A 13,872-nucleotide genomic window follows, 5' to 3' on the forward strand; every position below is an offset into this window, starting at 1 on the left:
GGCCGCCTCTGGCGCCGGCTGCGCGGCCGCCCGGGCCCTGTGTGCAGCCTCATGGCGGCGCTCGCCGGCGTCTTCGTGTGGGACGAGGAGAGGATCCAGGAGGAGGAGCTGCAGAGGTGGGTCCGGCGCTGCTCGGCTGTGGGGCGGGGGCGTCGGTGGGCGGCGGCTCCTGGGCCGCCTTTCTGTCGGTCTCCGGGTGACCCCGGGCCGGCGCAGTGGATTGATCCAGCCTTAGCAAGCTACGTTGCTTTATTGACCTTTTTGTGTTAATTTCAGGAGAAGGGTATGGCAGCCTGCTTGCTAAAGATTACAGTCTCGGAACCCTATGGGGCGCTTCCACTTGGAGTCCTACAGGGTCGCTGTGACTCCGAACGCCATTGGGTTTGGTTCCATGTGTTCCTTGGGTCTGTCAGGTTAGAAACGAGAAAAGAACGTGTGGATTCGCGTAGGAGGGGGACTTTGAATAGGAAGCAGGGCGCTAAAGAAACAACGTTGTAAAAATAAATGTGATGGTGAAGGCCTCTAATCTTTAACACGCCCAGGAAGGTGTAAACGCACAACTGGTTTTAAACGTGACCCAGGGGTGTAGTTCTGTAATTTACCGAGTGACACTAATCCAGATGGGACTCGGCTTTTCAGAGAAACGCCACGAGTGCTCTCTGATTCAGGTCGCCAGAATGACTAGGCTGGAAAGGATTTTGTCCTCCTTGGACAAACCAGCGGCCGAGACATTTTAACCTGTAAGAACTAGGTCAGTTTTTTTGTTACTCTAACTAGAATTTTGGGAGTACTCTTGTTACCGAAACCCTAGATTCTTCTCGGCGTGACCGGTATTGGCCAATAAACGAGAGACTGAGGTGGGAGAACAGGAAAGGCATCTTTATGTCGTCGTACAAGGAAATGGAGTCAGTCGGAGCTGCTGCCGCCAAGACTGCTGGCCAAGAGCGGGCAGGCAGGTTACTTTTAAAAGGGTTTACAAGTAGGGAGTTCATACTCGTTACATCAGCAAAATTCTTAATCATACTACACAGGTGCAATGGGGTTTCCATATAATCTCCAAGCAAAAGCAAGATTCAAATGCAAAGCTGGGGATGGGGGGATGGGGGGTTGGGGGGGGAGGCCCAGCTAAGGAAACGATTTTTCAATACAGAACTGTAGGGGAGGAAGCCGGGTAAAGAATACAACACAGTGGGGGCTCTGCCTCACTCCAGGTTAGGCTCTGAAGTCACGCTGACATCAGAATTTCCGTGTGAAAAGTGAACGTATTAATCTGCGGTTCTAAATCTGAGACTTTTTACAGTTTTCAAATAAACTCAGAGAGAAACCTTGCCATGTGCTCACATTACATTGTCTCTATTTGCTTGTTTTTTTCCTAACACATTCTTAAATTGTGCTTATTCCCCTCCCCCCCACTCTGCCCCTTTACTCTGAAACTTTTAAGACTGTTTCATGATTCTGGAACAAACCCCTCTCCCTGATAAATCCCACACCAAACCCCAACCCGTTGCTGTCGAGTTGATTCTGACACACAGCAGCCCTATAGGATAGAGTAGAACTGCCCCATAGGGTTTCCAAGGAGTAGCTGGTGGATTCAAACTGCTACCTTTTGGATAGCAGCTGCAGCTCTTAACCACTGTGCCACCAGGGCTCCGATAAATCCCACACAAGTGTGTTTATTCTAGACATTTCTTCAGTAGGAAGCTAACCCTTTCACATTTTTGGTTAGGTTAAAAATGGGAATACTCAATGAAGAAGTTTACAGTCTGGCCTCTTTGGGAGGTGTAACACCTGGATGCCAGGCAGCACGGTGAATTGTGGGTAAATTTAAGTCTATTTTAAGAACTGGGAATATTTTTCCTAGCAGGAAGGATGGCTATTTTGTAAGTACAACTTAAAATCATAACCACAAACAACCTTATTCACAAAACTGAGGTAGCAAAGCATGAGTTTGCCTAGGTTACAGTAGTAGTGTTTTGCTGCATGTCCATTTGTTTTAATCAAACAGTCTTAAGTGTGAGGAAATAAAAAAAATCATTACTAGAGGAAAACTTTTAAATTGAGAAATTGTTAATTCGAATTTTCATTATTCTGTTTTTGACACTAATATACCCATGTTCCATAGTGGTGAAGTTTGAGGTAAAAATCCCCAATTGGATGTCTCCCATTTGCAGGAGCTAGAGGGAAAAAAACAGCTAGGAAATGAGTGTGGTAAACATTTGAGTCAGTAGTCATTCATTGCCTACTGTGGTGGAGCGATTAGACCAGTTGATGACCAGGCCAGGTGTCCATTCTTTTACCCTCCCTTCCAGCTGTCTCTGAAACCTAAGTACAGTTGAAACACTCTTTGTTCTAACCCAACTCCTAAAGAGGCATTGCTCCAGGTTACCAGCTTTGGAATTTCAGAAGCTCAGATGAAGGCCAGCCAGAGCACTTTTAAGGTGCCTTTGACCCTCTTCTGGGTTGTTCTGTTAAAGGCCCTCATTTAACAGTTCACAGTTGAATTCTGTTTTTCTTATGCTTAAAATTTGATCAGGTTTCCTATCCTGAGGATTGTTGTTGTTTTCCTAACATTTGCTAAGTCAAATAATAATGTTATTCAACTACATCTTGGTTATACCGTGGTTCTTTAGGTCTTTGTTTTGAGAGCTTGCCATGTTTACATTTTATTAAGTATTCTGGGTATAGGTTAACTTCTCTTGCTTGGTGTTTAAGTGTTCTGTTTGCTTTAAAATAAGCCCTGCTGAGGTTGTCATAGCTGGCTTGTGACATCATAGATTTTTTTGTTCTTGCTAGTTGATTTTGGGTAGCTTGCATAATGGAGCACAGTTGAGCGTTGCCCGGCAAGTGCGTTTTCTTTCATTGTTAATGGATGAAAAGCAAGATTGTCACATGGCCCGTAAATCACAGCCTTTGGTTCGTCTGTGCTGTTTCTGTACCAACCTGTCCTGGTACAAACTAATTCTGATATTGACATCTTGGTTGAGTAGTGATGGGGTGTGGAGGTCATCTCTTTGAATTTGTGCTTTAAATTGGCATTCCTATATTATTTGAGTTTCTATTCAGAATGAAAAAGAATAATCTTGCTTTTCTATTCTGTTGTGCTTGAGAACATATTAATAGGCTCTCGTTAATCTATCAGCAGCAAGGAAATTCGAGAAAGGAAGCAACTTGTGTAAAGTGATTTTAACTCACTGCTGGAGCCAGGGGTAGAAGTCAGATCTTTTGATGCATGCATGGTTTAGTATTCTTACCCAACTGGCTTCAATTAAACAAGCAAAGTAACTTTTGAGCACTGTTTTTGAAACAGTGTATCAAAAGAATGCTCTTATTTTGTGAGCCCAAGGCAAATTTTATGGAAAAATACAGTAGCAGTTTTTTATTGCGTTGGAAAGTTAAATAAAAAATTACAGCATTAAAAAGAGAAAGGAGGTTAAGAAATATGGAGGTGTCATGGATTGAATTACGTCCCCCCAAAAATGTGTTTATCAGTTTTGCTGGGCCATGATTCCTGGTATTGTATGATTTTTCCTGTATGTTGTAAATCCTGCCTCTATGCTGTTAATGAGAGAGGATGGACGGCAGTTGTGTTAGTAAGGCAGGACTCAATCTACAAGACTGGACTGTGTCCTGAGGCAATCTCTTGAGATATAGAAGAGAGAAGTGAGCAGAGAGACAGGGGAACCTCAAACTACCAAGAAAGCAGTGCTGGGAGCAGAGTGCTGGGGTCCTTGCGTGGAGAAGCTCCTTCTCTGGGGGAAGATTGAAGAGAAGGCCATCAGAGGAAGAAAGCCCTCCCCTGGAGCTGACACCCTGAATTTGGACTTTTAGCCTACTTTACTGTGATGAAATAAACTTCTCTTTGTTAAAGCCATCCACTTGTGGTATTTCTGTTGTAACATCACTAGATGACCAAGACAGGAGGGCTTGGGGGAAGTATTCCATTAACCCCCTTCCTCCCCTTTTTTAAGTTACAGTTCATTGTTCTAGAAATTTGAGTAAATAAGTTCCAGTAAAGTTTCATAAAGAAAATTGGTCATTACCCCCCATTTCTGTCTTCCAGGGCATTCAAAATAACTTTAACCTTTCAGTAGGTTATTAGCCAGATAAATGATCAGCCTAAAGTCCTTTTGCCTTAAAGGAATTATTACTGTTTTTTGCCGCTGTCACTTTAGGGTATCTTATTGATGTACCCATGTTAGATAATCAGAACTGCATAAAAGCTGACCTGAACTTTTTGAGATTGTCTTCATTATTTAGCCGTTAACTCGTTAGCCTAGAATTGCAATGAGTTCTTTGATAGCTTTTATTTCTGGGCATCTCCCATATCAGTAGTACTTCAGAGTTGCTAACTTTGACGGTAATTTGGGATTTGAGGAGGGGAATATGTAAAATGAGGCAGTTGTCCTTGTTGAAATTTCTAATTGCAGGGATGGCTTCATTTGAATCATTTTGGAGTTCTATGTCAAGTTCTAAACTGAAGGCAGGACCATTAGGTAATCCAGATGTGTTATTATTCTGTTTTCATGGTTATATGTCTTCTGTCTCCATGGCTGTCAGTCCAGCCTTTATCAAATACTGAAATGATTTTAGTTTCAGGGAAAGGGAAGTATTGACTGTCTTTCTTTGAACTGCTGCTTCTGGTACTATTTTGGAAGTAATTCTTTTGTCCTTCTTTCTCTCCTTATTACTTGTTTAAGTCTCTTAGATACCAAGATTTAGGTGCCTTTCTGGTCCAAACAAGATTTGGCCAAAAGGCTACAGAGATACGTATGGTTAGAGGTTTTTGCTTTCTCCATGTATATGATAGTGAGTGACTTTTTGCTCCTGTGTGTTAATTATGTCTGTCATGTCAACATTTAGAAGTTGAGAGACCCTTCAGTGATTGTTAAACCTTGGGGCATAATAACTGTATTAATAATTTACATTTGCATGATGTTTTCTTGCTCCAGTATTCATACTGTGCTTTTGAAAAAATGCCTTCACAAGATATTTTCATCTCTTTACCATGACTTAGTCTCAAAGTTTTAATCAAGGCTACCTAGTTACCTTTAATTATATAGGAGAAGCTGATTAAGCAGTGGGTCAGAAGCTCTATACCACCTGGGGTCTTAGAACGCCATTAAAAAATATTGCCTATAGTCATTCATCTTAAAACTTCTTTACTATATAGTTCTTTTATGAGCTCCTGTTGTCGAAATAAGACATTCCACTGGTGGAAACATTCCTGCTCCTTTTCATTATGTGTTCAGAATGACATTCAGGAGTGATATTTAATTATTATTGAAGGATGCTCTACTAGTTCTGAAAAATTCCATAATTGGTACCATATGATACCTGAATTTTTCTGTGAGAAATCTAGCTGTGATTTGGCTTTTGCTTTCTCCTCTGAAAGATCTTGTTGCCAGCTCTAAGGCTCCTTCACTATTTCTATATACATTTGCAGTCAATCCTGTTTTTAAACTTTAAATTACAAATTTAAAAAAAAATTTTTTTCCAGACTTCAGTGTAAATTGTATTGGTCAGGGTTCGTGGCTGCTGTATTGGTCAGGTTTCTTGGTTGCAAGCAAAGAAACTGAGATTGGTTAACTTAAGCCCAAAAGGAGCAAACTACTAATCAGAGGGGTATTAGGTCACTCAGAGCACTGACAGGAAGGTCAGCGTACAGGTTAGCTGAAAGAGCAACCATGACCTGCTACAGGAATGATCTACTTAGGGCAGCATTGCTGGTGTTGCTGTCCCTAGACCAGTGGCACTGTTGGACTCTCAACCTCCTCAAGATCACTGAGAATGATCTCCAAAAGCTCCTGTACATTTGTGTTATTTCCATAAGATTCAAAGCTGGTACCGGGAGTGTCTAACCTCACTTAATAAGGAGCTGTGCTCTCTAACTACTAAGGTGCAGGGTGCTGCATCCTACCTATTTTGGGATTCTCCACAAATAGGGGAGCCCTGGTCGCATAGTGGTTTAAGTTTGTCTGCTAACCAAAAGGTTGGCAGTTCGAATTCACCGGCTGCTCCATGGAAACCCCAGGGGCCAGTTCTAGTCTGTCCTGTAGGGTCGCTGTGAGTCGGAATTGACTGACTACAGTGCATTTGGTTTTTTTTTGGGGGGGGGGGGTCTCAAATAGGAAGGGGTTTCAGGTGGTCAAAACAACAAATGTCCTCCACATAAATATTTTAAGTTCAAGGTTTAAAATTCAGTGAAATAGAATTTTAGAGCTAATAGGAACATTCAAGAAATAAAATCTTTATTTTACAGGTGGAAAAAAAAGGAGAGCATTTCAAAAATGACTGGCTTAAAGTTCACACAGCCAGTTGGAGACACAGCCCAAAGTAGAACACATCTCTAGACTCACCATCACTTTGGATCGCTCTAAACCTTTTATCTTGGATTACCAGTATAACTTCGAATTTTTTGGCTTTTAAAACAATATATTAATGTAGTCTTTTAGTAGGAATTTTAATTATTGAGGCCTACGTCCATCTTAATTTATTTAGTAAAAATCTGTTACATGTCTAATGTTTAGCAGGCACTTATTAGGCACTGGGAATACAGTAAGAAGAAGACGTTCTGGGCCATTAGGGCATTTATAGTTTAGTAAGGGAGGCAGATGTAGAAATACATTAATTACAGTGATATGTCTCTATAGAGGAATAAAAAAGTAGATGTCTAGAGGGAACGTGTTGCCGACTCGTAGGACAGAGTAGAACTGCCCCATAGAGTTTCCAAGGGGTGGCTGGTGGATTTGAGCAGCCAACCTTTTGGTTAGCAGCCGAGCTGACCAAATTAACCAAGGGCTGGTTAATTCTGCCAGGAAGTTACCTTTGAGGCATGAGGCTTTTCAAAGGTTGAAGAGGAGTTTGCTAAGGGTGAAAGGGCATTTCACATAGAGGGCATCAATAGTTAGTATCTTCGTCAGTCTTAAATTGCAAAAGAGTTGTATAAGACATAGACAGCCATAATCTTTTCTATCTGCTCTTTTAAAGGTTAATGGAAAAATACAAGTCATTTTTTTATTAGTATTATAAAGGATTTTAGACATCTAAAACGGTTTAAGAATAATATAAAGATTACAAATAGAATTATATTTAAGAAGTAAAATATTATAAATAATAATTAAGTCTTTCTCTTTACTCTTTACTCTTTTCTAATTGAATTCTCCTCTCTCCCCCAATGCAACCATTATCCCAGTTTGTTGTATATAATTCCCATCCATGTCTTTATACATATGTATACATTCCTAAATGATATATAGTATAATATATGGTATTATTTCATATGTTTTAAAACTTCATGTAATCCCGAACAAAATACTAGCAAATATTGAATCCAACAACATCTAAAAATAATTATACACCATGATCAAGTGGAATTTATCCAGGAATGCAAGGGTGATACAAAAGACAAAAATCACATGATCATCCCAACGTAGAGAGAGCTTTGAAAAAAATCCAGCACACTTTATGATAAAAACATTCAACAAACTAGGAACAGAAGCAAAGTTCCTAAACCTATAAAAGGCGTCTGTGAAAAACTTATAGCTGACATCATACTAATGGTGAAAGATTGAAAGCTTTCCCCTGAATATCAGGAACATGACAAAGTTGTCCATTGTCACCACTTTTATTCAACATTGTACTAGAGATTCTACCCAAGGACATTAGGCAAGACAAAGAAATAAAAGGCATCCAGATAGAAAGGAAGAAGTAAAACTATGTTCACTGATGACATGATTTTGCATATCGAAAATATTAACAAATCATTAAAACTTTGAGCTAATAAACAAGTTCAGCAAGGTTGCAGGATACAGAATCAATATACAAAAATCAATTTTATTTCTATACACTAGCAATGGACAATCAGAAAACGAAATTAAGAAAACAATTCCATTTACAATGACATCAAAAAGAGTCAAATATTTAGGAATACATTTATCAAAAGAAGTACAAGACTTTTGCATTGAAAACTACAGAACATCATTGAAAGAAATTGAAAACAACATAAATACTGTAAAACCTGTGAAAGCCAGAACTGCATAACGCGGAAACCTGTCAGAGAAGGAAAACTAAAATGTTTTCCACTAATGTGAGCGATAGAAAAGTGATAAGACCGCACCCTGTTAAAGGCGGAAAACTTTTGAGACCTGGAAAAATAAGGCAGTCCAGGCAAGTTCAGGCTCTCACAGTGTCACTGTAAATGGAAAGACATCCCATATTCATGAATTGGCAAAGTTAATATTAAGATGGCCATACTCTCCAAATATAGATTCAGTGGAATCCTTATCAAAATCCCAGGTTGCTCTTTTTTGTAGAAACTGACAAGCTGATCTTAAAATTTATATGGAAATGCAAAGGACCCAGAATAACCAGAATGATCTTGAAAAAGAAAACCAAAATTGGAGGGTTCATACTTCCTATTTTAAAAATTATTCAAAATGCTATATTCTGGATATTGATTCCTTACCAGATACATGATTTGCAAATATTTTTTCCCATTCTGTAGGTTATCTTTCTTGTTGAACTTGTTTATTAGCTCAAATAGTTTTTTTTTGTACCCAGAATAAAACAGTAATCAAGACAGTATGGCACTGGCATAAGGACAGAGATATAGATCATTGGAATAGAATTGTGAGTCCAGAAATGAACCTTACATTTATAGTCAGTTGATTTCCAACAAAAGTGCCAAGATAATTCAACAGGGAAAAAATAGTCTTTTCAACACATGGCTGTGTAATAACTAGATGTCCACCTGCAAAAGAATGAATTTGACCCCTACCTCATACCATATAGAAAACGTAGCTCAAAATGGATCATAGACCTAAATATAAGAGCTAAACTATACATCTCTAGATGAAAATGTGGGTATAAATTCTCATGACCTTGGATTAGGCAATGATTTCTTAGATATGACACCAAAAACACAAGAAACCAGAAAAAAATAGATAAATGAACTTCATCAAAATTAAAAACTTTTGTGCTTCTAAAGACACGATCAAGAAAGTGACAGGACAGCCTACAGAATGGGAGAAAATATTTGCAGATTGTCTGTCTGATAAGGGACCAGTATCCAGCATACAACTTTTTTTTAAATTGTGCTTTAGGTGAAAGTTTATAGCTCAATTAATCTCGTTTAAAAATTTTACACATTTTGTTTTGTAAAGAACACAGCAATGAAAAATCAAATAACTCAATTTAAAAATGGGCAAAGGATTTGAGTAGCTATTTCGACAAAGAAGATATACAGATGGCCGGTAAGCACATGAGATGATGTTCAACATCATTAACGAAGAAAACCAGACCCACTGCCATCAAGTTGATTCCAACTCATAGTAACCCCTAAGACAGAGTAGAACTGCCACACAGGGTTTCCAAGGAGCACCTGGTGGATTCAAACCACCGACCTTTTGGTTAGCAGCCATAACTCTTAATCAGTAGCCACCAGGGTTTCCTCAATTTCACTAGGGAAATGCAAATCAGAACCACAGTGAGCTGCTACCTCATACCTACTGGGATGGATTAGAATCAAAAGGTCAGATGATAAGTGTTGGTGAGAATGTGGAGAAATGGAAACTGCTGTGAAGAATTATTTTACCCAAAGAATTTGGCCTTTGTCCCCTGTTTCTGGGAAGTAACACTTGGAATTTTTTGAGTGATTGGAATGTCTTGTTATTCCTGGAGGGCTTCATACCACACCTAATAGGTTCTGCTAATGAGCTGACTCATGCTGGGTAGGAACTGGCCATACCAGAAGGACCAGAAAGACCTACCAGGTGTTATCAGCCGACCTCTGGGGAGGAGAGTGGGCTGGAGGTTGAATTCAACCATATGGGCAGTGATTCAATCAGTTATGCCTATATAATGAAGCACCAGTAAAAACTGAACACTGGCGCTCTGATGAGCTTCCTGGTTGGTGATAGACATTGATATACAGGGTGGGTGACTCCCCTAGGAGGTAGAGAAACTCCATGTTGGGGACCCTCCCAGACCTGACCCTATGCATTTCTTCTTTTCTGTCCTTTACAATAAAATTGTAATCATAAGTATGGTATTTTCTTGAATTCTTTAAGTCATTCTAGCAAATTATTGAACCTGAGGGTATAGTGGGAACCCCTGAACTTTTAGCCTGCAGGTCAGAAGTGCAGTTATCCTGGGGACTCCCAAACTCTCAGCTCGTGTGGAAGACTGTGCCCTTTAACCTGTGAGATCTGACCTAGCTGCCGGTGGTTAAGCTCAGAAGAAGAAGAACTGTACTTGCAGTTGGTGTCAGAGAAGATATTTAGATTTGTTATCAGAAGACACACATTTTAGGAACCCTCATACATTGCTGATGGGAATGTAAAATGATACAGCCACTTTGGGAAAAAGTCTGGCAGTTCCTCAAAAGGGTTAAGCGTAGAGTTACCATATGACCCAGCACTTCCACTCCTAGGTATATATACTCGAGAGAATTGAAACCATATGTTCACACAAAAACTTGCACATGGTGTTCATAGCTTCATTATTCGTAATAGCAAAAAAGTAGAAATAATCCTAATATCCATTAACCGATGAATGGATAACCAAAATGTGCAATATTCATGCAATGTAATATTAGCTATAAAAAGGAATGAAGTACTGATATATGCTATAGCATGGATGAACCTTGAAAACATGTGAAAGAAACCAGACACAAGGCCACATAGTCTGTAATTCCATTTATATGAAATAAGCAAATCCATAGAGACAGAAGGTAGATTAGTGGTTGCCAGGGGTTAGGAGGCAGAAATGAGTGACTGCTGGTGGATACAGGTTTCTTTTTGGGGTTAGAAAAATGTTCTGGAATTAGATACTGGTGATGGTTGTACAACTTTGTAAATATACTGAGAACCACCAAATAGTACACTTTAAAATAGTGAATTCCTTTTTTATTTTACTTTTTTTTTATTGTGCTTTAAGTGAAAGTTTACAATTCAAGTTAGTTTCGCATACAAAAATTTATACACTCATTGTTATGTGACCCTGGTTGCACTCCCTGTACTGTGACAGCACACTCCTCCTTTCCACCTTGGATTTCCCGTGTCCATTCAACCAGCTTCTGACCATCTCTGCCTTCTCGTCTTCCCTCCAGAGAGGAGCTACCCATTTAGTCTCATGTATCTACTTGAGCTAAGAAGCACACTTTTCACGAGTATCATTTTATGTCCCATTGTTCAGTCTGATCTTTGTCTGGGGAGTTGGCCTCGGGAATGGTTTTAGTTTTGGGCTAACAGAGAGCCGGAGGGCCATGTCTTCCGGGGTCCCTCCAGTCTCAGTGAAACCATTAAGTCTGGTCTTTTTAATAGAGTTTGAGTTCTGCGCCCTACTTTTCTCCTGCTCTGTCAGGGACTCTCTGTTGTGTTCCCTGTCAGGGTGGTCATTGGTGGTAGCCAGGCACCATCTAGTTCTTCTGGTCTCAGGCTGATGCAGTGTCTGGTTTATGTGGCCCTTTCTGTCTCTTGGGCTAATATTTTCCTTGTGTTGTTGATGTTCTTCATTCTCCTTTGCTTCAGGTGGGTTGGGACAAATTGATGTGTCTTAGATGGCTGCTTGCTAGCTTTTAAGACACCAGACACCACTCACCAAAGTGGGATGCAGAACGTTTTCTTAATAAACTTTGATATGCCAGTTGACCTAGATGTCCCCTGAAAGCATGGTCCCCAGATCCTGGCCTCTGCTACTCTGTCCCTCGAAGTGTTTGGTTGTATTCAGGAAACTTCTTAGCTTTTGGTTTAGTACAGTTGGGCTGACTTCCCCTGTAGTGTGTGTTGTCCTTCCCTTCACCTAAGATAATCCTTGTTTACTATCTAATTAGTGAATACCCCCTCCCTCCCCACCCTAATAACCATCAAAGAATGTTTTCTTCTGTGTTTAAACCTTTTCTTGAGTTCTTCTAATAGTGGTCTTATACAATATTTGTCCTTTTGCGACTGACTAAATTCACTCAGCATAATGCCTTCCAGATTCCTCCATGTTATGTTTCAGAGATTCATCGTTTTTTATCGTTGTGTAGTAAGTATTCCATTGTGTGAATATACCATAGTTTGCTTATCCATTCATCCGGTGATGGGCAGCTAGGTTGTTTCCATCTTTTTGCTATCGTGAGCAGTGCTGCAGTGAACATGGGTATGCATATATCTATTTGTGTGACAGCTCTTATTTCTCTAGGATATATTCCAAAAAGTGGGATTGCTGGATCGTATGGTACTTCTATTTCTAACTTTTTAAGGAAGCGCCAAATCAATTTCCAAAGTGGTTGTACCATTTTACATTCCCACCAACAGTGTATAAGTGTTCCAGTCTCTCCACAACCTCTCCAACATTTATTATTTTGTGTTTTTTGGATTAATGTTAGCTTTGTTGAGGTGAGATAGTATCTCATTGTAGTTTTGATTTGCATTTCTCTAACCGCTAATGATTGTGAGCATTTCTTCATGTATCTGTTAGCTGCCTGAATGTCTTCTGTGGTAAAGTGCGTGTTCATGTCCTTTGCTAAAATCGTGAATTTTTTGGTGTGTGAATTCTATCTTAATTTTTTAAAACTGTATGTAAATAGTATACTGTAAGTATCTTTCTGCAACTTGCTTTTCTATTCATCAGGTTTTTCAGATTTTTTCTTGTTGATGCATGTGGCCTATTCATTTCTTTTCAATGCTAGTGATCCATTGTTTGAATATAGAAAAATGTATTTATTGTGTTGATAGACATCAAGGTTATTTTTGTTTGCATGCTATTTCAGACAGCACTTCCTTCAAACGTCCTCATGGACTTCTGTGTAAGAGTCTACCTGTGGTCTATACCTATGAGTGAAATTTGGTTTAAAGAGTATGTGCGTCTTTATCTTTGATAGGTAACTGTCAGAGTGCTCTCCAAAGAATAATCTAATGTTTTCTTAATTAAGTTTTTTTAAAGGAAGTCTAATCAGCAGCCTAACTAAAGTTATGGGAGTGCTTGGATTTATCCATCATTGAAGTGATGATCCTGGTTTACCAAGTTTTATTTCTGTTATAATTTGGGAAGATATCCCACCTGAGGAATATTGAATTTTAAGTTATAAAAAATATTGGAAATTAAATCACAAAAGCCAGTTTTCTATTCTCTAGAGGAATATAAACAGAACGTTCTGTTAGTGTCATCTGAATATTCAGAAATTCTCGCGTTGTTTTGTGAGACTGAGTGATTGAAGAAAACACTGAATACTTTTACTAGTGTTTTGTTTTATTTAGATGTAATAGTTTGTAGGATGTTTGATAAAAGTAGTAGTTTTTCTTAACATGACATAAAACCATTTCTCAAATAGCTTTAATTACCCGTTTAGTTAGAGATAGCCACTTTTCAAAAGCTTCTCAGGTTAACTGCTTAATTTTAGTAATTTTAAGTGAACCAGATCAGTTTCTGATGTAAAATATATCTGAAAGAGTAACAAATTATTCTTAGTGTAGTGCATGCTTCACCAAGTTAGGCTGAAGTCTTAGTACCAATGTACTTAAAAAAGTAACTTTGATTTTCTATTTAATAGAAGGAAAATGTGTTCATAGTAATACTGTAGAAAGTAAGATAAGCGGGGAAAAAAAAAAAAAAAGCTTAGTTATGGCTCTACTACCCAGAGACACCGATTGATATTTTAGTTACTTTTTTTCCAGACTTTTAAATACATATAAATATGTAGATGTGTATGTGCATGTGTGCACACTTGCTGTACATAAGTTTTTCAGCCTGTTTCATTTAATGGTATATCATGAACTTTTTTGTATGCTATCAGTTATTGTTTTCAAAACAGCATAATTTTTAACAGCTGTGCAATGTTATGCTATACTCTTTTTTTGAGAGCATTTTAGGTTTACTGAAAAATTGACC

General features: G+C 38.9%; 1 protein-coding gene across 2 annotated transcripts in view; it reads left to right on the plus strand.

Annotated features, from left to right (window-relative positions):
* Positions 1 to 6: 6 nt before the first annotated feature.
* Positions 7 to 13,872, plus strand: part of STARD7 (StAR related lipid transfer domain containing 7) — a 31,574-nt gene continuing 17,708 nt past the window's right edge. The window contains exon 1 of one of the 2 annotated variants that reach the window (XM_004369347.2): positions 7 to 116. In XM_004369347.2, coding sequence (XP_004369404.1) covers positions 52 to 116 — 65 coding nt within the window. In that variant the 5' untranslated portion in view covers positions 7 to 51. The remainder of the gene's footprint in view (positions 117 to 13,872) is intronic. The other variant, XM_023734285.1, reaches the window with a different exon arrangement.

This window comes from Trichechus manatus, unplaced genomic scaffold, assembly GCF_000243295.1.
Source record: "Trichechus manatus latirostris isolate Lorelei unplaced genomic scaffold, TriManLat1.0 scaffold00004, whole genome shotgun sequence".
Taxonomy (NCBI): Eukaryota; Metazoa; Chordata; class Mammalia; order Sirenia; family Trichechidae; genus Trichechus; species Trichechus manatus.